This window comes from Haematobia irritans, chromosome 1 (genome assembly GCF_050003625.1).
Source record: "Haematobia irritans isolate KBUSLIRL chromosome 1, ASM5000362v1, whole genome shotgun sequence".
Taxonomy (NCBI): domain Eukaryota; kingdom Metazoa; phylum Arthropoda; class Insecta; order Diptera; family Muscidae; genus Haematobia; species Haematobia irritans.
Window position 1 is genome coordinate 150,762,018 of NC_134397.1, and position 27,134 is coordinate 150,789,151.

The window sequence follows — 27,134 nt, forward strand, 5'->3', positions numbered from 1 at the left end:
TAAAAAATCTACATTGTTTGTGTTACAGAAAAAGGTGCTAAGAACTAAAAAACTTCGTGGAAGTGAGAAAGATGTGTGGGAAAATGCAATTAGCCAGAAATTTTTTTTTGAGTTAGTCTTTATGAAATTGTTTTTACATCCTGGAAAAGAATAAACGTTCATCACAAAAAGTATATACTTTTCTTCCAAATACACTTCCTTTCAAGGAAAAGCAAATGAGAAACGAACTTTGTTTGTCTAAAATTTCGTTTGGGAGGAAAGAATTATTTTTTTGCGTGTAGGCAAAAACCAACGGACCAACAAAGCCCAGTTTGAACAACTATAATAATAATATTTTTTTGTTTTAAGGTACATACATTATGTCATATTATGATAAAAAATATTAAATTAGATAATTTTAATTTTCATGAAAAGTCTTTTAAATATTAGACCATTCATTATACTATTTCCTTCCATTTCGTTTCGTCTTTATTATCGAAAAAGCACGCCATGTTCATTTTATGAGGTCAGATTTGAGTTCATCGCTCATTCTTTTCCAATTATTATATTAACAAAAACAAAAAATGACCCTTTATGCTATCATTCGACGCGACATCAAGGTGTGACGCAGTAGAACTATTGTGTATAATAAAACAACAGCAAAAATACAAATAATAAGAAATAATTTTGCTCTAAAACGGGGTGAAAACTTGAATACAAATTGAATTTTTGCCTGCCACTGTAAATTATTGCTATTCCCAGACTGACGCCTTAGCGTGTATATTAAATCGTATTTTTGTTTAAATTTAACTGGCGCCAGACGTATTTAATAACAACTACATTGGCTGAAACTTACTTGCTGAGAAAAGAAAAAACAATAAACAATAAGCTATGCAAAAACAAAAAAATGGCAAAAAGAAGCAATAATACTCAGAGCAAAGAGATAGTAAATCAGTATATAGGTTTTTTTTTAGTAGTATTCTATCTCTGATCTCTACTTTCTATAATATAAGATTCACCTATAATTTATAAGGGTATTTGTTTTTGTTCTGAGAATGCTAGAAAAGGGAATCATTAATAGTGTTTGAAATGGTTACTATCAAAAAAATTATTTTGTGAAATTTTAAATGCGGCTTTTTAATGGAAATAAAATACAAACATATATTGATATAATGTTTTTTTGATGTTTAGATTTTGATATAAATCTGTAAATATGTTAATCTGTCCCAATATTGGTATAGTTATGAAAACTGCAATTTTTTATTCCAATATTGTAGTTATTAATGTTCATTTTTTGCTTGGAAAAAAACAAAAACAAATAAAAGAGTAACGTATAGCAATACACGGTTGCCACTCGTGCCAACAATAATCTACCAAATTTGAAGAAAATTTTACCAAAACTCTAGCAAATTTAAAAAGTCTTATTTTGAAATATTAGATCCAATTTTTGTGAAATGTTTCGTTACAATTTCAGCTTTTGTAACATTATATATTATGATCCCTCCTATTAGCAAACATTTTTTGGGATGCATTAATATCTCTTGAATTGTAACTTGCGCCAACAAGGGCAAGTTTTTCTTTCTCAATGTTCTTTTTCAACAATGGACTTTGATAGTATGACCTTACACAAAAATTAACATTTTTAAAGGTATTGAATTTATAAAAAATATTGTCAAAATTGTATTTCTATAGAAAAGTTTGTCAACAATTTATTTCTATAGAAAATTTTGTCAAAATTTTATTTTTATACAAAATTTTGTCTAAATTTTATTTCTATAGAAAATTTTGTCAAAATTTTATTTCTATAGAAAATTTTGTCAACAATTTAATTCTATAGAAAAATTTGTCAAAATTTTACTTTTATAAAAAATGTTCTCAAAATTTTATTTCTATAGAAAATTTTATCTAAATTTTATTTCTATAGAAAATTTTGTCAAAATTTTATTTATATAGAAAATTTTGTCAAAAATTTATTTCTATAGAAAATGTTGTCAAAATTTTATTTCTATAAAAAATTTTGTCAAAATTTTATTTTTTTTTCATTTCATTTATTTATTTGATTTGCATTTTCAGCACAACAAGATACAAATCTTAAAAATTTAGTACTAAATTTGCATTGTTATAAATTGTTATTTCTATAGAAAATTTTGTCAAAATTTTATTTCTATAGAAAATTTTGTCGAAATTTTATTTCTATAGAAAATTTTGTCAAAATTTTATTTCTATAGAAAATTTTGTCAAAATTTTATTTTTGTTGTTGATATTGTTGACCATTTTATTTTAATTTTTATTGGATAAAAATTCATAAAAATTTTATTTCTATAAAAAATTTTGTCAAAATTTTATTTCTATAGAAAATTTTGTCAAAATTTTATTTCTAGAAACAATTTTGTCAAAATTTTATTTCTTTAGTAAATTTTGTCAAAATTTTATTGCTATAGAAAATTTTGTCAAAATTGTATTTCTATAAAAAAGTTTGTCTAAATTTTATTTCTATAGAAAATTTTGTCAAAAATTTATTTCTATAGAAAATTTTGTTAAAATTTTATTTCCATAAAAAAAATTTGTCAAAATTTCTATAAAAAAAATTGTCAAAATTTTATTTCTATAGAAAATTTTGTCAAAATTTTAGTTTTTTATAAAATTTTATTTGTATACAAAATTTTGTCAAAATATTATTGCTATGAAAATTTTGTCAAAATTTTATTTCTATAGAAAATTTTGTCAAAATTTTATTTCTATAGACAAATTTGTTAAAATTGTATTTCTATAGAAAATTTTTTCGAAATTTTATTTCTATAGAAAATTTTGCCGAAAATTCCTTAAAAAAATTGTCAAAATTTTATTTCAATAGAATATTTTGTCAACATTTTACGTCTATAAAAAATTTTGTCAAAATTTTATTTCTATAGAAAATTTTTTCAAAATTTCATTTCTATAAAAAAAATTTGTCAAAATTTCTATAAAAACAAAATTGTCAAAAATTTAATTCTATAGAAAATTTTGTCAAAATTTTAGTTTTTTATAAAATTTTATTTCTAATCAAAATTTTGTCAAAATTTTATTGCTATAGAAAATTTTGTCAAAATTTTATTTCTAAAGAAAATTTTGTCAAAATTTTATTTCTATACAAAATTTTGTCAAAATTTTATTTCTATAGAAAAATTTGTTAAAATTATATTTCTATAGAAAATTTTTTCGAAATTTTATTTCTATAGAAAATTTTGCCAAAAATTCTATAAAAAAATTGTCAAAATTTTATTTCTATAGAAAATTTTGTCAACATTTTATTTCTATAAAAAAAATTGTCAAAATTTTATTTCTATAGAAAATTTTGTCAAAATTTTATATCTATAGAAAATTTTGTCGAAATTTAATTTCTATAAAAAAATTTTGTCAAAATTTAATTTCTATTGAAAATTTTGCCAAAATTGTATTGCTATAGAAAATTTGGTCAACATTTTGTCAAAATTCTATTTCTATAGATAATTTTGTCAAAATGTTATTTCTATAGAAAATTTTGTCAAAATTGTATTTCTATAGAAAATTTTGTCAATTTTTTTTTCTATAGACAATTGAAGTACATCTTGCTGAGAGAAGTGTGAAATCTTCCAAAACATAAAAAATTCTTCCAATCTTACCAAACAGAAAAAATCTACCATTTTTGGTAGAATTCTATCAACTGTGGAAACCGTGATAACATACCTGTTTTTTCTTTGCGTGTAGGAATTCTCAATAGTGTTTAGATTGTAATCGGTTGTATAATAATAATAAAATCTATGGGAAGATTTTTTATTTTATTACTTAGATCTTTGATAGCAAATTGATATTTCATGTTGAATGCAAAATCTCTTTTATTTAAAAATTATATTTTATTTTCAAATTATTTACTCTTTTCTTTAAATGGTCCATTAGATATTTGAAATAATAGCATAATGTAGAGTGTATGAACAATGAAAAAAAAACAAGCTCAAAAATCTGAACATGTGCCCGGTGTGGTGTATAAAATGTTTTGTTTATTACAGCATTTGACTATTTTTAGCGGCCGTGGCTGGTACAACGATGGTGGTGTTGTTGTTGTCGGCGGCGGCATTATTGTTTGTCTGTTCCAATAGGTGTAAATGTATGTATACTTGCACTATTTGTGCATACACATTTACTCTAAGTTGAATCCATCTTTATGGGTTTATTTCGGAATTTCAAATTGCAGCTGCTTCATTAGATACATCTATTATAGAATTTTGATAAACATATTGTTTTTTCCAAATATTTTATTATATAGAAATTATGCGTGAACTGCACTGACAGTAAATCATTTTTGAATTTTTTTAACAAATATAAATATGGTTTCATTCCCATAGCTTGTCATTTGATATTTTTAAGGATTTTTTTTTTGAAATTGCAACACCTTAACATACTATTTCTCAGAACCACATTCATCCTTTTGGATATCTAATGTTTAAGAAATTGAAAACCAGTTTTGAACATTTAATTTTTGTAAAAAACAAAAAGTTTTTAATTTTTTACGAGTATTCCTATAGAAATTAAGTTTTGTTAGTAAATCATCTTTGAATTTTTGATCAAATATAAATATGGGTATGAAAAGCTAGTCATTTGACATTTTAAAAGATTTTTTTAGAAATTGCAACACCTTAACATACTATTTCTCAGAAAAAAAAAACTTTTTAATTTTATATTCCTATAAAAATTAATTTTTGTTAGGTTTGTTTTTCAATTTTTACAAAAAACAAAAACTTTTTAACTTTATATTCCTATAAAAATTATTTTTTGTTAGGTTTGTTTATTTATATTATATTTTTATTAATTTATTTTATAAATAATTTTAAAATAATTTAAAATGGTCCATTATGAAATATTGTTTAACTGTAATTTTCATATGATATTTCTGTTATGTTGCAATTATATGAAAGATTTACGAGTATTTTTCATACAGTAATTAGCCAGCTTTTCTAAAAAAATTTCCCGAAATATTTTGTGTTTCTTGTTTTTGTATATATTTTTTACTATATAATTTTTTTTTTGGAAAATCTAATTTCAATTCCAACAAAAAATACTGCCTAAATTTTTTTTTAAATTAGATGCAAAGGTTTTTTCATTTATTATTTTATATGTTGTCCATTGCTAACGGGGTATATTTAATGAACGATCACTAGTATAACAACAAAACAGCAACAAAGGCGACTTCGACGATGATAATGATAATCATGGCAATGATTAAGAAAATGTGTAATAATGTTGCAGAAAACAAGTCCGAATACGATAACAACAGTAACAACAAATACATTGATAGCGGCGTCAAAAATGATGGCCCGATTGGCGTTTGCCGGCTGGCTGAGATGGGGCTTGTCGACAGCCGCCTAACGCCTAACCTAGTCATGGCGACACAAGTTCCGGCGCTAAATAATGCGGCGCCTAATGTCATTAAACGACACTTTGTTGTTGCTTTAACGAATGTGTGAAATGTAGTTGTTTTATTATTATTATTTTTTTTTCGTATTGGTTGTAGTTTGGCGTCGCCTTAATTAGGTCGGTGTTTATAAGAAATTCTTTTTTCCTGACTCTGCCCATAAACGAAATTCTTGAAAATGCGAAAAAGCAACATAAACGGCAACTACATACTGAAAACTAAAACAAAGTTAATTTATTTGGAAATGGATTAAGAAAAGCATAGTGTGTGCAAAGCCAAAAAAGCGGAAAGACGTTGAACAAAAATTCCTAAAATAACAAAGTATACACAAGTATAAAAATACCCTTATCCAAACACAAATAGTTTCGCACATGTACTTTACACTCACAAAAAAAAACCAACTTTGATTTTAAGCAATTTATAAGAAACCCGAAAAATATTAATTGGTCCAATTATAAAATTAATTGATTTTAGTTTTAATCAATTTTTAATTGAATATTCTTGAAGAATATTCAATTATTTCTATAAAAATAATTTAAAATAATTTATTTATTTAATTTAATTCATTATTATTATTTTTATTTCTGCTTAAAACTATGCGTTGGCTAAATTACTAGTGTAGGTTAGGTGGCAGCCCGATGTATCAGGCTCACTTAGACTATTCAGTCCATTGTGATACCACAGTGGTGAACTTCTCTCTTATCACTGAGTGCTGCCCGATTCCATGTAATGCTCAATGACAAGGGACTCCTTTTTATAGCCGAGTCCGAACGGCATTCCACATTGCAGTGAAACCACTTACTAGTGTAGCTTAACCAACATTATCATTATAATTATAGATGGATATTTCTCTAGATTAGAGTCACAATTTAATAAACCAATAAATAGTAGGAAACTAAATATTTCGGAACAAAATTATATTTTTAATTGGAAACATTTTATGTGTTTTTTTGCAGTTATTGTATAATTGGCTTTCCGTATAATTATTTGTAGAATTTGTAATATTTTCTCATTTAAAAAATATAATTGTTATAATTAATATTTTAATTTAAAATGTAAACATTTTCACTAATTTGACTGACTTTTTTTAATTTGATTAAAAAGACACTCTCAACCTCAATCAAATTTTTAATTGGAAATATTTTGGTTATATATATTTTTCTGTGAAGTAAAACATATATAATACAAATAAAAATATGTAATTTAATTTCAATTAAATTAAATCAAATTCATTTTATTGCAATTTATTCTAATTGATATTTTTCTTCGAGAGTAACAATGCTCAGTGTAGTTTGTTGTCATCACACATAGATTGCTAAGGTATTTGTAAATATGTTGTTGATGTTTTTATGGTACCGGCACCATTGTTGGTCGCCTCTTGCCTATGGCAAGGCTCTTGGATATTATCTTTAGTCATCTACATAGTCATAACACATCGTCCCTATAATTTATAACCGATTTGCCATCTTCCCCTTGCTGTTTTTATTTGTAAAACAGCATATTACTTGTATTTACTGTTTTTCAAAGAGAAATTCAATTTGAATAAATAAAATGGCAGTCCTATATGTTTTTAATGCCATGATTTAACAGATGGTACTTTAACTAGATATTAAATGACGATGTCGTGATATTTCCGTAGAAAAAACTTATGATCCTACAAATTTTGTGGTCCAATTAATTTTTAAATTGAAATTGCTTCAATTACAATAATGATAGTATCAATTACAGAACTAATTAGAAATAAAGAATATACTTGATTAAGTAATAAATTGATGTCTTTAATTAACTAAGAATAAATTAATTTGAAATAAAGAATATACTTGATTAAGTAATTAATTTATTTCCTTAATTAATTAAGAATTAATTAATTAGAAATATAGATTATAATTAATTAAATAAATAATTGATCTGTTTAATTACTTATGAATCAATTAATTAGAAATAAAGATTTTGCTTGATTAAACAATTAATTGATTTCTTCGGCACTTTCAATTAATTTTATAATTCATTCAATTAAAAATTTAAATGATTCTGATCAGAAAATGCAATAATTTTTTAATTGAGACAATCATTTTTTTATTAATTTATTATTTATTTACAGTTAGCTCTTGTAATTCTATAACAGTTCACATAATTTCCCATGTCTCTTATATTTTATAGTGGGATTTTTCAATAGATTTGTGTCAAAATGTGTCTAATTATTTCCGAGTAAAATTTTTAATTATAGTTTTAATAGAAATAATTTATTTGTTTAATTAAAATGTTTATTGGAATAATTATTGTTTTATTTAAAAATTTTAACATTTACAATTATTTATGCCAGTTCATTGTAAATGTTTAAATTTTTAATTATTTTTATTTTTTAATTTGATTAAGAAGTTAATATCACTTATTTTTTAATTTGATTAAAAATTTAATATCAGTTATTTTTTAATTTCAAATAACTTTTAAATGGTAATATTTTGGAGGTATCTTTTTCTGTATAATTTACATTTTTTTCTATTGTAGATGATAATTTTTCGCCTTATATTAAAAGCTATATACTTTCATAGAAATATTCGGTCAATTCTGTTAAATAAATTTAATTGAAGTCGTATATAGTTCGAGCTGAGCAGAGAATGAAGCCGACCCATTTTTGTCGGCGGCGGCTGACACTAAATTTTTGCTTCCGGCGGCGGCGGCTTGACGGCTAAGCCGATAAAAAATTGTCTATTCGGCGGCGCAAAATTATCTATTATAAAATCAATTTGAAGTTTTCCGAATTGTAATGAGATTAGTTGTTCAACCAATCTTACAATCAAATTTACATTTCATTCAAATTTTTTGAGCTAAATTTTTATAAAACTATTATGGCAACTTGATACTAATTGAATGAAGGTGGAAAGTTCAAAATTTTGGCAAAAACTATAACAAATATTATTAAATTTTTCTGATATAAATCAATATTTTAGATTAATTGGCGGCTAAATTTGAGTCGAGATGAGTCGACATATTCGGCGGCGGCGTCGACTGCTAAAAACGGGTCGGCGACGGCTAAAATCGGCGGCGCGACTCGGCGGCTTCATTCTCTGGAGCTGAGATATGTTGACTTGGTATTAAAGTTGAGTTACATATCATGCGTTAATCAGTGCGTTGATGGAAGGGTTGATATTTTTCAGTTTGAAGCACTCTAACAAAACTTTTGCCTTCGAAGAGAAAATTCAACTCTTCAATCAACGGACGCATTAACGCATGGCATGTAACTCAATCTTTAAACTATTAATCCCCACACAAAAAATATCATCAATAAAAGTGAGGTTAAAGTGGCAGTCAGATTTATTGTCACGCTCACTTAGACTATTCAGTCCATTGTGATAAATATCACCAATATTTTTCCAATTAAAATTGTAATTGAATTTGAACACTTTACAATAAAAACTAATAATTCTAAAAAAATATTTTTTTCCATTATTTTTTAAATTAATTTTGGTTTGGTTAAATTAATTAATTTTTTAATGGACGTTGGTGATTGATACTATCACTTCTGTGATTTTCAATTAACAATTAATTGAATCAAGTAAATTCGTGACTGAAGACAAAAATTATTTTTTCTGTGCACAGACGAAAAAAATAAAGTAAATTTTAAACCTACATTTCACATATATATTGTCAATAAATTCTTTGGTTTATGGGCGTTAGAGAACAGCGAAAGAAATATGATTATCCCTTTTAGTTGAAATCTCGCTTTTGTATGGCTAGGCGTTTTTACGCTATCGCGAATAAACGATATTGCAAATATATCAAAGAAGGCCTGACATTCAAATAATTAATACACTCAAAAAAAAGTGAACTCTCTATTTCACTAAAGCCATATTAACTTTATATTAGTTCATAGAATCATTATGTTTGGAAAAAGTTTATTTTAGTCAAATAATTTTTTGCGTATGTTAGTTAAATGAACTAAAAAACGGGAAAAAGTTATACACAAATAAAGCATAAAGATTTCCTAATTTCGTATTTCTTACAAAATAGTTCATTATTTCTTTAAATTTGTAAATTTTACCAAAAATGAGTCCATCATGAACTTCGTATGTCACTAAAGACATTCTTGCAATTTTGAACTCCAAGATTTCTTTTAAAACTACAAAATTTTCTTTAACTACTGAAAAAATTTAGTTATGTCTAATAAATTTTCTTGAATTTGTCGAAAAATATTTACTTATTTTTGTCATATCGGAGTGATGCCAGCGCTTGTAATACCGTTTAGTTAAAATTGTCTAAAAAAGTTCCAAATTTTCTAAAATTAATCGAAAGTTATCTTTCCTGGTGGGTTCACTGTTTTTCAGTGTAAATTTTAATTTTTATATTAATAACTCTTGAAGTATCTAATAAGTTAAAAATATTCATCTCCATATATATCTACTATTTCTCACTATTTCAAATGAGTGCATGCGTGTGCGTGTGTGTGAGTGCTTTAATATGATAATTACCAATTTATTTTAAAATACTATTTGTGTTACTAATGAAATGCGATACAAATCTCGATTTAAATTCAAATAAAATGCAATTATGTCTACGCTTTCAATTTTGCTGACATATAATTCTCCTTTGGCAGCATTTTCTTTACATATGTAAATGTATAGCCATCAATAATGAAAAATTCCTATGAATAACTACACGTACATAGTATGTATGTAATGTTGATTGCAAGATTATTTCCCCTGATTGGGGTGTACAATATTAATATGAAATTGCAACATTGTAACTTACACTAAACAGATGTATCAATGTAACAATTTATTTAAATAATTAATTTTTACCGTATATAATGAAAAGAAAGTAAATGAGAAAAGTATCGAAATAAGGCAGCGATGATTATGAAATGCCTTAGAGATATTTTACTTTGCCACACCATTTCAAAAATATTATTTCAAAATTTTGTACAATGTGTACTGATGCAAAACAAGCAAAATCTACCTATGCCTCTAAAAATTATATATAAACTATAGGATAGATCTTCAAAAACAAAAATAGACCCTAATGCCCTTAGGTTAGGTTAGGTTAGGTGGCAGCCCATTGTATCAGGCTCACTTATGTTAGACTATTCAGTCCATTGTGATACCACATTGGTGAACTTCTCTCTTATCACTGAGTGCTGCTCGATTCCATGGTAAGCTCAATGACAAGGGACCTCCTTTTTATAGCCGAGTCCGAACGGCGTTCCACATTGCAATGAAACCACTTAGAGAAGCTTTGAAACGCTCAGAAATGTCACCAGCATTACTGAGGTGGGATAATCCACCGATGAAAAACTTTTTGGTGTTCGGTCGAAACAGGAATAGAACCCACGACCTTGTGTATGCAAGGCGGGCATGCTATCCATTGCACCACGCTGGCTCCCTAATGCCCTTACTTATTAATCGAACTTATTTGAATTTGACACAAGTTAATCAAAGTAAAATTAAATACTTTTCTATAAGACCATTTAATAATAAAATCAAACAAAGGAAATGAAACTTAGAAAAACGATTTCGTTCTTTCATTTTTTTTTTCAAAATATAGCAAATGATCTAATGTGTAACAAAAGTATTAAAAAAATAAAGAAATGATGTTACAAACATCAAACATATATTGTGAAAATTTTTACCTTATCACGAAAATATATGTATATGTATGTGAACAATTGATCTTTTATGAAAACGTCTATTAGAGTGGCCTGCAGTGTTGTTTATTTAGTATGACATACATTTTTAATTATGCACCAACTAATAATATTAATACTGCAATTGAACTTGAAATTGATAACATTAGTAACATCATTAATTTATTTAGTTATCAAAGTAAAAATTAATTAAACATTTTAGTATTATCATTTTCGGGATTGAAGTAGTTTAAATTAATCAATAATGAAACGATATGGAAAGAAAGGTTCAGTGTACTAATCATAGGTTAGATAAAGTTGAAGTTCATTATTTCAAGCACACTTGGACTGTTCAATCCTTTGTGATACCAAAAGTGGTGAAGTTCTCTACACATAACATTTAGGTTATGACAAATCTCCTGGCACTGTGGCTCTATTCAGATTACAAGAATTGCCAGTATTTTTCTGGCTCTTCTCCCCAAATTAGGACGCTTTCGTTCCCAAATATCCCCAATGTTCCCAAAAATCCCAATGTAAATGACAAATCTCCTGGCACCGGGGCTCTATTCAGATTACAAGAATTGCCAGTATATTTCTGGCTCTTCTCCCCAAATTAGGACGCTTTCGTTCCCAAAAATCCCCAATACATTTATGATAATTTTTTACGAAAAAAATAAAGAAATAGGCACTATGGTAGAAAATCGATAATAATTTAAAAATTGAAAAAATATAAAATTTATTCTCATTGCGAGTTGCAATAAGATAAAAATTTCGAAAGCCAACACCAGGAAACCGACGATTGTCTTCCAAATGTTCGAAAAATGAAAATGGGAGTTCGGTCACCATGTATTTATGGACGAAAATGTATTTCTGAGTACTCAAGTAGATAAATATGACGGTGAACCATCTTTCTATATTTATGGAATATATTGTCGAAGTCAGCTATGAACACTGATGAGAGGGCTAAATTTAGACCCAAGTCCTCACGAAATAACTTCGCAAAATGTCATACTAGCTGTGTAAAATTATAAGCTAACCCAAAGGCCTCTAATCCTTTGTCCGTTTCTAGTCCAAATGCATGATTTGCACCGTTTTGTACATTATTAAAAAATAATTTAAAAATAAACAGAATTTCTTAAAAATCTTTATTGCAAAATGATTTATTATACTTAACGGATTTCGTAAAATCCCAACAAAAATCCCCAAATTTATGGAAATTCCCCACCAAATCCTCAAGTCCCTAACTCAAAATTTTCGTCCCCATCCACGAAAAAATATCTCCAATTTGGAGAAAAATTCCCAATACTGGCAACACTGTCTGCGGCATATGGTTAGTGTTGCCATTGATGCGAATTTTTAAATTTCACCACAAGCCATAGGTGTATATACAGTGAACAGCTAGAGTCATGGTACCAATGGTATCGATTCTATATTTAGCTCAATGAAAGAGTGAGCCTTCAATAATGCTAACTGGTTCATATAAAATTCTCTCGCCACCAAATATTCCGTACACCCTAATCAACAAGCATTTCTCACTCTGAAAATTAGTTGCATCCATCCAAAGGAATAGTTCGTGTCACTGTGCATCATTTTTAAATATAGACTTTGTATCTTTGAATCTCCTCGATACTATTCATTGTCGGCGGTCCGGTATCGTATTAATAATTGTTGTAAATACATAGTTTTTGTTAGTGTTTCTTTTTTTTTTGTAAATAGATTTTGTTCATCACTTTTATCAAAGATGTAAATTTTAAATTTAAAATTAATATGTACACATTGATGACAAATGTAATAAACCTCCTATATATAGAGTGAGATTCCGCAGTAGTCAGAATTTTCAATAAAATTATGTATTACTTTTATAAAAATAAAAAAATAATTGCGTCTGTATATTTTCGAGTTATTGACAATATTTCGCCCTTCCCCTGATTATTCAATATAATAATTTTTGCACATATTGCAAAATATATGAAAATTCGACTTATCGATTTTTTTGTAATATGAAACAGTCGAAATCCGATTTTGACCAACATCAAAAGTCGATTTTTCGTTTAAAAAAATTAAAAGTCGATTATTATAGTTTTAAGCTGAAATAAAAAAAAAAGTTTTGGAAAATTTTACTATAGAAATAAAATTTTTACAAAATTTTCTAAAGAAATAAAATTTTCCAAAATTTTATTTCTATAGAGAATTGAAGTACCTATTAGTAGGAGAGGTATTTTTCGCAAAATCTACCAAAACCTCAAGAATTCTACTAATCTACCAAAAAGTAAAAAATCTACCATTTTGTTGTTACCAACTGTGGCAACTGTAGTCATGGGTTCAATCCCAGTTTCGACCGAACACCAAATAGATTTTCAGCGGCGGACTAGCGCTCTTAGTAATACTGGTGGTGGTTTCAAAGCTTCTCTAAGTGTTTTTACCGCAATGTGAAGCTACGTTAGGATTCGGCTATTAACAAAAGGCTCCTTGTACTTGAGCTAAACATAGAATCGGACAGCGCTCATTGAAAAGATAGAAATTCACAAGTTTTGGTATCACAATAGACTGAATAGACTAAGTGAGCCTAAAACAACGGCCTGTCGCTACTATACTCAACCTAACCTATTTGAAGCATTCTAGACTTATTTTCGAGCCCAACGAAAATAGATGAACAGAAACCAATATTTTTTCCTATTTTGTAAAGAAAATGCGAAAAATATTTTATTTTCCAGATATCGATTATTAAAGCATTAAATTTAAATATTTTTAGAATTTTGTTTCATTAATAACAAAAAAATAAGTTATGTCTTAGCAAACAACATCCGTAGTTACTAGCATATTTCTGTTCTTAATGTTCTATTGTAGGGTGAGCGTAGTAAATCATATAATTTAGTTGTATTCTATTCTTTACCTTTTCTCACTTAATACTGTCTATTTCCATTCATCGGATCGTATGCTTTGTTCTGTTTTCTCGGTTTTTGGTTCAACATTAATTTTATTTACTGTTGTTGGAGTATTTTACGATCACATTTCTAATTCATCCCATTAAAATTAACATTCAATACAAATCGGCATTTTCAAAGCAAACAATAAATCTTAAACTACTTAGTTCATTCGATCGTTTATTCTCATTCGTTCTTTTATATTGCTTTTCTCACTCTTTCGCGATTTTATAATGTGGTTGCAAAAAAAAAACTATTTTTGTTTGTGAACAAAGTTATCCCCTATGAATTTCAACATACTACTACTCAGCGGCCACCTATTGAGCCACAAAAAAAATCAAAAAACTTGGCTTCAAACTCAGTTATTTTTATTTTGACCGGTTGTACAAGTTTCATATTTCTATACGATATTACTACGCTTATTATATTTCATTCTGATTTTTTTTGGCTTATATTTATATATAGCTTTTTTTGTTTTTTTATACTTCAAAAAGCTTAGAATAAAACTGTGGATATGACTTCTACGAAGATCACGTTTTTGTACGAATAGCATTCAAAATGCTTATAAGAATCATTAGTGCAAAATAATTGAATTGTCGTAAAATTATCCATACAATATTTTAATTTTGCCTAAACATTATTATCTCCCATGGAAAAGGTAAATCACTGTAATTTTTGGAGCAACACCTAGAGCTAGGCATCGCTAGTAATAACAACGGTAATTAATATAACATAGTTGGCAACAGTGAGGAGTAAAGTATAAATGATTGGCAAATCCGTATTATATATCTTGGTATATAAGCCCAACGGTAACGACAGACGGTGGACGATTTGTGCTTTACATGTATTTTTAAAAAGTAAACCAAAATTTGTGGCGACAATAAGATTTGCTCAATTTATTGAATTTTATTTTTTTTTTTTAATTTTTTGAACTAAAATCGCAATATTAATTTAATCTTTAAACTAGTGATTGCCAACTATCAAAAAGTTACAGAAATAAAAATAAAAAGGGTTAAAGTTCCAGTCAGCGTTTCCAATTTGGCTATGTTTTACGTCGTTTAGCAGAGAAAAAATAGAGTTTTTTAGCTTTTTTATGTCCATGTGTTTCTACTGAAATAAATGAATACAAATAAAATAAAACTAAAAATATAAATATAAATAAAATAGTCAAAAAATGTAAAAAAAGGTAAATTAAGTTTTTTTGTGCAAGAAATAATATAATTGATATATATAATATAATTGATTTGTTTATGACTAAAAACAGCTATTTTCGATTTTAATTTTTAAATTTCATTTTAAGACCATATGTCGAATTTTGGCAGAAAATTTTTTTCAAAATTTTTATTTCTATAGAAACTTGTCAAAATTTTATTTCTATAGAAAATTTTGTCAAAATTTTATTTCTATAGAAAATTTTGTCAAAATTTTATTTCTATAGAAAATTTTGTCAAAATTTTATTTCTATAGAAAAGTTTGTCAAAATTTTTTTTCTATAGAAAATTTTGTCAAAATTTTATTTCTATAGAAAATTTTGTCAAAACTTTTTTTCTATACAAAATTTCATCAAAAATTTATTTCCATAGAAAATTTTGCAAAATTTTATTTCTATAGAAAATTTTGTCAAAATTTTATTTTTATAGAAAATTTTTTCAAAATTTTATTTCTATAAAAAATTTTGTCAACATTTTATTTCTATAGAAATTTTTTTCAAAATTTTATTCCTGTCGAAAATTTTGCAAAATTTTATTTCTATAGAAAACTTTTTCAAAAATTTATTTCTATAGAAAACTTTTTCAAAAATTTATTTCTATAGAAAACTTTTTCAAAAATTTATTTCTATAGAAAATTTTGTCAAAATTTTATTTCTATAAAAAATTTGTCAAAATTTTATTTTTATAGAAAATTTTTTCAAAATTTTATTTCTATAGAAAATTTTTTCAAAATTTTATTTCTAAAGAAAACTTTGTCAAAATTTTATTTCTATAGAAAATTTTGTCAAAATTTTATTTCTATAGAAAATTTTTTCAAAATTTTATTTCCATAAAAAATTTTGTCAACATTTTATATTATAGAAAATTTTTTCAAAAATTTATTTCTATAGAAAATTTCGTCAAAATTTTATTTCTATAGAAAATTTTGTCAAAATTTTATTTTTATAGAAAATTTTTTCAAAATTTTATTTCTATAAAAAATTTTGTCAAAATTTTATTTCTATAGAAAATTTTGCAAAATTTTATTTCTAAAGAAATCTTTTTCAAAAATTTATTTCTATAAAAAATTTTGTCAAAATTTTATTTCTATAGAAAATTTTGTCAAAATTTTATTTCTATAGATATTTTGGTCAAAATTTTATGTCTATAGAAAATTTTCTCAAAATTTTATTTCTATAACAAATTTTCTCAACAATTGAAGTATTTGAGATTTTATCGAAATGTAGATCTAAATACAAAGTTGTGCAGAGTATATTATAGTCGGCCCCGCCCGACTTCAGACTTTCCTTATTTGTTTTTTACTAAAATTGTGTTTCGTCCCATAATGTTAGATTTAAATTTTAAGTACGTAGATATTGTAGAAGTGTATACAATTTTGTATAAATCAGTTCAGATTCAAATTCATGCTTATGGGAATATAAACATTTATATAGCTCGCAACAAATTTAAAGCATTTGAGATGGTATCAATAATATTGGTCCCCCCACAATAGAACTACAAATTAGTGGCATTAAATGAGATTTAGTTATATTACCCGGAGTAGACTCCGGAGTCGGAGTCGGGGTCGGAGTAGAGGCTGATGAAAAATGCTGGAGTCGGAGTCGAGCAAAATTGTTTCTACTCCACAGCCCTGCTCGAACATATATTGCACAAAAGTTCAATTACAACGAATATAATTTAATTAATATGAATTTTAAGAGAATTAACGCTTTTTTTAAAAATTTCATTAAAAAAATTTGACTTTAGATAACATACAACAAATATTTAGCGTAATTATTATAGCTTTTTTATTTTTTTTGCGAAAATCTTGCGGTGTTTTTTTGAATTTTCCCTGAATTGATTATGATATGATGAGAACGCGGTCCAGCTTTGGATTTTGTAAAAAACGGCAAAATTGAAATATAACATAGTTTAAATTGAAATATAACATAGTTAAATATATAATTTCACATAAATTAAATTTAACTAAAATGTTTTTTATGTCTTCGTCTAAATAAAGAACAGAAAATTTTATACTGTTCAATAAATTTGAACTGATGTAATGAATTCTTTTGATTGCTGCACTAAAAGAAAATATGCCTAATATAATTCTAATAATCTGTTTCTTTCGAATCTAATATCATTCTGTATTAGGAATATAATAAAACAAAAGCTGACTATGTTATTTGCCTTCATCGTATACATTCATACATACATATCTAGCACAAAAAAAAGCAACAGCAACCCCTGCCGGTATTAACCATTCAAGCGATGAGATACGTTTAAATAATATTTTTGTACTTGTTTTTTGCTCGTTTCGAAATTTATTTCGATTATTTACGTAACTTTGCTCGTACCACAAATGCTGGTCAATGGTATTGAATGATGATGCCTGTGATGGTGGTGGCGCCAAAATTATTACCATTTCAAATTGAAACGAGTGCATTTTGTATGAAGCAATAAGTACGACCAAAACAACAACTGCCGGTATATTTTATTATTTGTTCTTTTTATTTGTGATGATCACATTCATATATATCGTTGTTGCAAACGAAAATTCGCAAATTAAAAGCCAAACAATTTTATTGAAAATGTCTGGGCCTAGATTACAATTTTTATACCGAGAAATTCTAAAACAATTTGGTGCAGTAGGGTGGCATCCCTGAAACCGACCACATTCTAGTTATTCACTCTGTTAGTAATTCACAATAAACTGCTATTGTGAATCAAGGAAAATTAAATTTAACGAAATTTATCTTGGAAGTATGTGTAAGATTTTTATCGATGCGATTTTAGAAATAAAATGCCGAAATAATAATTTTCTGGATAGCGCATACAAAACTTTGAGACTGGTAGTGTCACTTTACAAAAGAAAAATTTCTTCTATAAAAATCAACAATTTTCCGTTTACAACAGAATTTGGTATCCTTATGTTGAAGTTTATGTCAAACATCAAGAATAAAATTTAACAATAAAATATATATGAAGTTCTTGGATGAGCACAATCTTTAATATAAGATTTTGTTTTTATGCAGTAAGGTGGCATCCCTGAAACCGTTGATTAAAACTTCTTTGTTATACCATAATAACGAGAAAATCGTCAATAATATTTTATATATGATAAATATTTACAAAGTATCAACAAATTTCTTCATATTTCTACAAAAATGTTTTGTAGACACTACAAACAGACCATCTTCTATTTATTCACTCTGTTAGTAATTCACAATGAACTGCTATTGTGAATCAAGGAAAATTAAATTTAACGAATTTTGTCTTGGAAATATGTGTAAGATTTCTATCGATGCGATGTTAGAAATAAAATGCTGATGCAATAATCCTTGGTAGGGATGAAAACTCAAATTTTTAACTGGTACCAACGAGAATTAAAAAAATGTACTTTTTGGGGTTAAAATTGTAGCAAATTTCCAAAAATAATTGATTGAAATATAGTAACCGGAAAAATAAAAATTATTTATCAGCTTGTAATATAAAGAAGGTGATATTTGTAAAGGGTTTGGGCGAGTCAAAATTCCAAATATATTTCCTTCCAGTGTGTTTGTTGACAAAGCCTTCATCATATTCTCGTATGAAAATATTCAGTCAAACACAAAATTGCGGAATTGAACGATTCTTGAAATTTCACTCAAAAGTTGTCCATCATCTGGCGGAAGTTTTAACATGACTTGAATGCTTCAGAAATCCTAAATATATTTTTGTATTCATTTCAGGATATAGGAAACATTGTCTATGTGTAGTCCAAATTTGATGTTTTGTATTTTACATGTGCAGTTTGCATTTAATCTTCCGAAATGTTATATTTTATTGTCGAACTCCAAATTTTAAATTCCTTATCACATTTGATTGTAATTTCGTCAGTACCTAAAATATGTATACAATATAATTTATATTGGAAAATTAATTAATTGGGACTTTTCGAACATTTTGAAGACGAACAGAGTATTTTAAATTGTACCAAATAGGTCATTGTAGTACCATTGTACTTTTGAGAATTGGAACATAGCCAATTAAGTACAATTGTAACAACTTTTACATCCCTGATTCTTGATTAAAAATGTGACAGGTAGTGTCACTTCTACAAAATAAAAATTTCTTCTATACAAATCAATAATTTTAACTTTCGTTTACACCAGAAGTTATCATAATTTGGTATCCTTAAGTTGAATTTTATATCAAAAAATAATAATAAAATATATATGAAGCACTTGGATAAGCACAATCTTTAATATAAGATTTTTTTATCATTGCAGAAAGTCGTTCTCCCAATTGGTGTGAAGTGGCCTATTGGGAACTTTCACAGCGTGTAGGTGACCGTTATCCAGCTGAAACACCAACCATAAATATATTTTCCGAAAAACCCTATAGCAGTGAAGCTGGCTATATTGAAGGCATGTGTTTGAAAGACATAATTGAGAAAAGAACAACACCATCGCCCAATGATGTACAAACCACAAGACAAAAAATAGGTTTAGGTGAGTTTTTTCAAATAGGGCGCCGAAGAAAATAAATTCTGATCTAATTTTTTCTTTGACATTCTCTAGGTGTTACTCTAAGTCAAGAGACGGATGGTGTTTGGTTATATAATCGTTCGACTGTGCCAATATTTGTCTATTCACCCACCTTAACGGATAGTATGACTCGTGTATGTCGCGTGGAACCAGGAGACTGTCTTAGAGCCTTCGATATATATAAGTGAGTAGAAAGAATTGTATGTTTCAAAGATTTAAAAATTGTTTTATTGTCCATAAAGTTGGCATTCTGTAACGGCATTCACGTTTTAAGTAAAGACGGTCGAGTATGAAATAAATTTAAAATTTTCCGCCGAAGTGTAAAATTCTTCAACTCCCATTGTTGAAAGTAAGATCGTTCCGTGCGGAATCTACACTGAAAGAAGAGTTTTCTTTTCCGAGTAACGAAATTTTAGACAAGCAAAGTTTTCTTTTGGCGCTACAAAATTTTATTTAAAAGAAGGCGTTGCAACGCTTGTGATAAATTCATAATTATTTGCCTTTAGAAAAATTCTTTATGAAAAACGGAAATTTTGTTTGTCCCAAAATTTTTTTCGGGAGAAAAATATTTTTTCTTTCTACATTTCTACATTTCTACATTTTTGACCAACTTTCCATGTACATATTTTTGGGAGCCACCGTGGTACAATGGTTAGCATGCCCGCCTTGCATACACAAGGTCCTGGGTTCGATTCCTGCTTCGACCTAACACCAAAAAGTTTTTCAGCGGTGGATAATCCCACCTCAGTAATGCCGGTGACATTTCTGAGGGTTTCAAAGTGTTTTCACTGCAATGTGGCACGCCGTTCGGACTCGGCTATAAAAAGGAGGTCCCTTGTCATTCTTAAATTCTTTATGAAAAACGGAAATTTTGTTTGTCGCAAAATTTTTTTCGGGAGAAAAATATTTTTTTCTTTGTGTATACATTTCTACATTTTTGACCAACTTTCCATGTACATATTGTTGGGAGCCACCGTGGTACAATGGTTAGCAATGCCCGCCTTGCATACACAAGGTCCTGGGTTCGATTCCTGCTTCGACCTAACACCAAAAAATTTTTCAGCGGTGGATAATCCCACCTCAGTAATGCCGGTGATATTTCTGAGGGTTTCAAAGTGTTTTCACTGCAATGTGGCACGCCGTTCGGACTCGGCTATAAAAAGGAGGTCCCTTGTCATTGAACTTAACATGGAATCGGGCAGCACTCAGTGATAAGAGAGAAGTTCACCAATGTTGTACCACAATGGACTGAATAGTCTAAGTGAGCCTAATATATCGGGCTGCCACCTAACCTAACCTAACCTATGTACATATTTGTTTTTAATTTTATTCTTAAATTCTTTCCTCTTTCAGGGCTCATTCCTTAGTTTATTCCGACCAATGTCCCGGTGTCCAAACGGGTCCAATTGATAAATTTAGTATGCGCATTAGTTTTGCCAAAGGCTGGGGATTTTCCTATAAACGACCCGATGTAACACGATGTCCATGCTGGTTGGAAGTTCTATTTCGTCCACAACGGTGACACCAATTCGAATTGAAATATGGGAAAAAATTCATTGTATACCCAAACAAGGTATTGGACTTCACACAAATGATGATGGCAAATGGCACACCGACACCAACACCGACACTACCACTATCCGCAACAGATTTTTGTAGACGGATTAAAACTACAGTGGCTGTGGAGAATGATAAATCTATGACGACTGGAATCAGCCGCAGTACCAGTGATAAAAATCTGAAATGGTCATGTCCTTTTAAATGTCAGAGGTATTCTTGCGATAGGCTTTTGCAAACATTTCAACAAACCCTAGTCAAACTGATTAAAAGCCTATTGGAGCATAGCCGTGTGGCAAAATGATAGTCCTTTCAGGCTTATCATTCATTAAAATCTCCACAAAAAAGGATTATTACATGAGCGAGAGAGAGAAAATAAGAGAAAAACATCAACAAACAAAGAAACACAAAATGAAAAACGAAAGAAATCTTAGTGAACTTAAACAACAACAAAATAAAAAACAATTGAAACAAAAATAACTCAAGGACTGGAATTAAAATATTATTATTGTAATAACTTGTATAACTTAATATTCTTTACCAATTTTTTTTTGTAAACAAATGAATTAGACAGACAAACATACAAACATCATAGGTATGTACAATTGATACAATAAGCAAAGAGATACGAATAGTAGATAATTTTCATATACACAACAACAACAACAATATGAAGGGGTCTATCCTACATACATATGTACATGCATATAACTACATATGTACATATATACATATATAGTTTGTAGATATTTGTCCGCAGTAGCAGATTTTTTTTTCTGCTGAACAAAACGGTTAAACTGTTATAAATGGAAATCCTGTGATCCGCTAAAATAAGAAGTTTTTTCGAAAAACTTCATATATATATAAAAGAAATTAACACAAAATCAAAATAAATCAGATATAAAATTTAGTTTTTAAGTATAAGGCAAAACAAAGAAACAGTCGACCAATATAATTATATGCTGAATTATCTAAATGGAAACATTCAAGAAAGATATTTATTCTAAATGAAAATCCTTACAAAATTATTCCCAATTTCTGTTCTTTAAGTAGTTTAATTATATTGAGCAACAAAATTATTATTTTTTTGAAGAAATTAAAAATCTGCTGGTCAGATATATAAATAAGATAGGTAAATATAAATTTGGATTATTTTGTATTAAAAATAATACTCCTATGACAAAGAATTCATAGAATTCAGATCATATTTTATTTTTTTTTATCGCTTTCCTCTTTAAAAAAAATGTAATTGGCCTTTTTTATACAATATTTCATATAATTTCACATGAACCAAGGAACGAATGACGTCATTTGGGAAAACATTTCCATTATTTAGAAATGCCAAAAATTAGTGATGCAATCAAACATGTTAATTTTTTTATTGGGTTACTATTAATATATATTCAAAATGTTCAACATAAAATTTTTAACATGTTTTTCGTTCGATTTTCGATAGTCAAAAGTAAGAAATAATTGAAAATCTGTGAAATTGCGATTATTTTTTGGTCAATAATCGATTTCGAGTTTTCTAGATTTTCATGTCAAAATTCGAATAATTGATTATTCGATTTTCGAGCATATATCCCTTTTTTAAACCCGGTACTAAGTTTTATTTCCCAGTTAGATTACAAAATTTGTAAAATAATTTCAGTGAACATTTTTTCAATTGTATTGCAAAGTTATTGTACAATGAAAAGTTGTCACTACACTGAAAAAAAATATTGTCGTGAGGTCAAAGATTTCATGTCTTTAAAATACGAATGCAAATTTTGTTTAGCATAGAAAATGCCTTTCTCTAATATAAAGTTTTTTTCCTTGTCCAAAAGTCGATAAACTTTTCAATGAAGTCGTATTGTCCGTATAATTAAGTGATTTCACTTAAAAATAGGTATCATAACATGAAAGAAAAAATGTTTGGACTAAGGTCAACTTGACTTTAATAATTCAGAAAAATTCTTTAAACTTAATGAAATTTTCTTTAAATTTGTTGTCTTTTTGCATCTTGCACACAAAGCAAAAAATCGTTCATATATACACACAAAAAATTTTTTTTCTGATTCAATCACGAAATTAATTGATCCAATTAATTTTTAATTGAAATGTCTTCAATCACAGAAATGATAGTATCAATTAAAGAATTAATTGAAGGTCAATTAAAAAGTTAATTGATCCAATTAAAAAATTAATTGATACTATTATTTTTGTGATTGATTTTTGTTTCAATTAAAAAATTTGTTGAATCAATTAACATTTTAATTGAATATTTTTTAAAACTCAATTAAAATTTTAATTGGAAAAATGTTCGTAAAATTTTTTTGTGTGTATGACATGTTTTTCAACACTTTATTTTAAAGACGTTTTTTACTTGAAACATATCATAATTTCTACTGGAAGTTGAGTCTGAATTTGGAAAATAAAGTTATCGTTAACTCGTTTTTAAAGGACTTTGATAGCATATGAAAAAAAATGCTGAAAAAGCGAAAGCGAAAAATTTGCTTCCTAGAAGCAAATACACAAAGCCCAAATTTAAAACAGAATTGTGTCTTAAAAGTATCCTTACTTGTATTCTTCGATTTTTTTGGCTCGGAATCAATACCAAAAGTTTTTAAGTAAAGACAAAATCTTTGGAGCCGGTCATGCTATTTTTTCAGTGTAGAAGTTATTATGATAAACACACTATTGTTTCCGTTAAGTAAATTTTTGATAGTCGAAATTAATAAATAGTTGAAAATCTAATATCGATTTTTGATAGTCAAAAGTAAGAAATAATTGAAAATCTATGAAATTGCGATGATTTTTAGGTCAATAATCGGTTTCGACTTTTCTAGATTTTCATGCCAAAATTCGATTTTCGATTCATATATCCCTTTTTTTAATCCAATACTAAGTTGTTTTTCTCAGTGACACTACAAACATTGTAAAATAATTTTATTGAACATTTTTTCAATTGTATTGCAAAGTTTTTAACACAACGTTTCTATGAACTATCCAGAGCATCATTAATCTGGCGGTCACACCATTCGCTCAAATCTTTACTGTATTGTCGCTTGAAGTTTGTTTTGTGAATAACTTGTACAACGATAAATTGAAATAATAAACTGAATAATGCCAAGCTATCAGCAGCGACAACTATTTATTATTTTTTGAGCATGTACTGAAATTTTCTTTAAAAATCTCCTAATGGGATTGCATAATTTGATACTTGTTTCGGATAAATTTGTTTTTTTTTTATTTTTTTTTTTCAATTCTATTTTAAAATAAAACAGGCATTTAAATCTTAACAATTGTCTTTTGGAAATAAGCGTAGAACAGTAAATTAAATTTACTTTGCCATACATTTGTTTGAGTGGCTTTTTTCTACTTTTCTAATCGTTTAAAAATTAACTAAAAAATTAAATATTTTCCAATGTCATAGATAAGAGGATTTGCTTTTGATAATTTTATACAGACTCCTCTGAAACTTACTTTTTTCATTAATTTCTTAGGATGCCAACTTAAAATTTTTATGCATAGAGAAAAATAAAACAATCTTGTTTTTACTAATTAAAGAAAACACGCCTAGACATCCTTGGTAAATACCCAAAGTCCATTTTTTTTTTCAAAATTGTAAAAAGTTGAATTAAATTAAAATGGATTTAGAATACATTACAATGTAATGTATTGTAATGAAATTAACGTATTGTATTGTCAAATTCCCGCAAAATAAATCAGCTTTTTCTAATTTTTAATAAAAATAAGTTTAAATTTGTCTAACTATACTCTGATAGCTTTAAAATTTTCTTGTATAGAAATTCATTATAAGGCAAATGGGAACGAAAAAGTGGTGTTCTTGAAATATAATCATGTTAAAGAAATTCACTATAGAGAAGATCGACTGTACACAGAAAAAAATTCCACGAACATTTTTCCAATTGAAGTCTTAATTGGCGTTTTAAAAAATATTCAATTAAAAATATAATTGATGCAATAAATTTTTTAATTGAAATAAAAATCAATCACAAAAATTAATAGTATCAATTAATTTTTTAATTGGATCAATTAATTTTTAATTGACTTTCAATTAATTTTTTAATTGATACTATCATTTCTCTGATTGAAGACATTTCAATTAAAAAATTTAATTGAATCAATTAATTTCGTGATTAAATCAGAAATTTTTTTATTTGTGTGTAGTAGTGGGAGAAAATTGTTAATTTTTAATTTAACAAACTTCCCATATGAGCAATATATTGGGGGTTTGGTTTTCATTTTTTTATATATATACTATTTTTATTCTGTCATCTTTTTCACACATTCAATGTATATGAAAAAAATGATCATATGTGAACATTCTGTTATTTTTATGTTTATATGCATCATTTTCTGTATTATTCTTTATTTATTTTTCGAATATTTTAATTTGTAAAATTATGTTTTAGAGTAATGATTTTTTGTGTTGTTCATTTTATCGCCAAAGATTTTGAATTACTTTTTATTTGTTTTCCATTTAATTTTTTAAACAATAGTTTTTTTGTATTTAATTCCTTTGTATAAAGTGGAAGAAATATGTAATAGTCATTCATCTTATTGCACTTCCTTCGAGTACCATGGATCGTATAAGTGATTTATATGCTCTGTATGTTACTCATACATCCCATGGTACCTTCTAAAATTCATTTATACAACTATCATTCGCGTTAACAGAATTTATTTATTATCTTTTTCAAGTGTTAGATAAAAACGCATTTTCGTTCATATTTCAATAGAAACATGTCGAAAATAAATAAGGCTAAAAACTGCTAAAAAGGCCGTGAAATTATTTTTTTCTCAGCTTTAAAAGAGTCAGATCTAGTTGGCAACGCTGCAACTTAAAAATCTGATTTTCTATTCTAAACAACACTACAAAAATGTCACAAAGATCAGATGATTTGTTTTTCTTTTCTTTTGTAATTCCAAAAATTTGGCGAACGATTTATCTAAATTTTATTACTTCTAAAGAATTAATTTAATTTTATTTTCAGAGACTCACTTGCATTTCCGACAAATCGAAATGCAAAATTGAGATACTTTTGCTTTTAATTTTAAAAAATGTGAAAAAAACTATTTGAAAATTTCTCAAATAAAAAATATGGAAAACCAAACAATTTCCAACAAAATATATTGGGATTAAATTTCTTGGAATTAAAAAACAAATAATATAATATTGTTTGTTTTTATTTTTTATATAATATAATTATAGAAAAATTAATTGTTTTATTAAAACAACTTCAGTTTTCATGGAAATTAAAATAAATTTATTTGAATTTTCATTTTTTTCCATTTATTTCTATAATATCAAATTATAGAAATAAGAACTAATTGTTTTCTTAAAACAACTTCCTTTTTGGTGGGTCTTTTAAATCATCCAAAACTTTTTGATTGGTCAACGCAACATTAACATATTATGGGACAAAGAAACGCTTATATTTAAATGTAAAAAAATCAATATTTTTATGGGCTTCACATTTAAAATTTGTTTATCTTTGAATCAAAGAATCAAATAATTTTAATGATGTTTCTAAAATAAAAATTATGCAAACTTCCAAATTTATATATTATTCCTTAAAAAAAAATAATGCTCAATATAATTCTAATATCCAAACTACTCTGTATAACACTTATTTCAGGTTTTTTTTTGTAGTCAAATTGAAAAATAAATCAATCTAAAATTTATAAATTATTTAATTTGTGTATTCCTTCTAATTTAATTTTATCCCAATAGCAATTCTAAACAATATCTAACTAATAAATACGACCACAAGGCTTCACATGCCATTTCCTTCTTCACTATTTATTGTAAATAGAAAGCAAACGAACTATTTAGTATCTAAATCATAGATCGATTTCATACAAATTTTTATGGAATTTACCCAAAAACAGCAAAATCAA

The 27,134-nt window shown here is 26.9% G+C and overlaps 1 protein-coding gene across 3 annotated transcripts in view; it reads left to right on the forward strand.

Moving 5' to 3' along the window:
* The window catches only part of Dad (Daughters against dpp), a 74,890-nt gene extending 53,178 nt beyond the window's left edge, over window positions 1-21,712 (forward strand). For all 3 annotated transcript variants that reach the window (XM_075291922.1, XM_075291920.1, XM_075291921.1), the window contains exons 6-8: window positions 19,413-19,634; window positions 19,704-19,854; window positions 21,024-21,712. In XM_075291922.1, coding sequence (XP_075148037.1) covers window positions 19,413-19,634; window positions 19,704-19,854; window positions 21,024-21,192 — 542 coding nt within the window. In that variant the 3' untranslated portion in view covers window positions 21,193-21,712. The remainder of the gene's footprint in view (window positions 1-19,412; window positions 19,635-19,703; window positions 19,855-21,023) is intronic.
* Window positions 21,713-27,134: the final 5,422 nt, after the last annotated feature.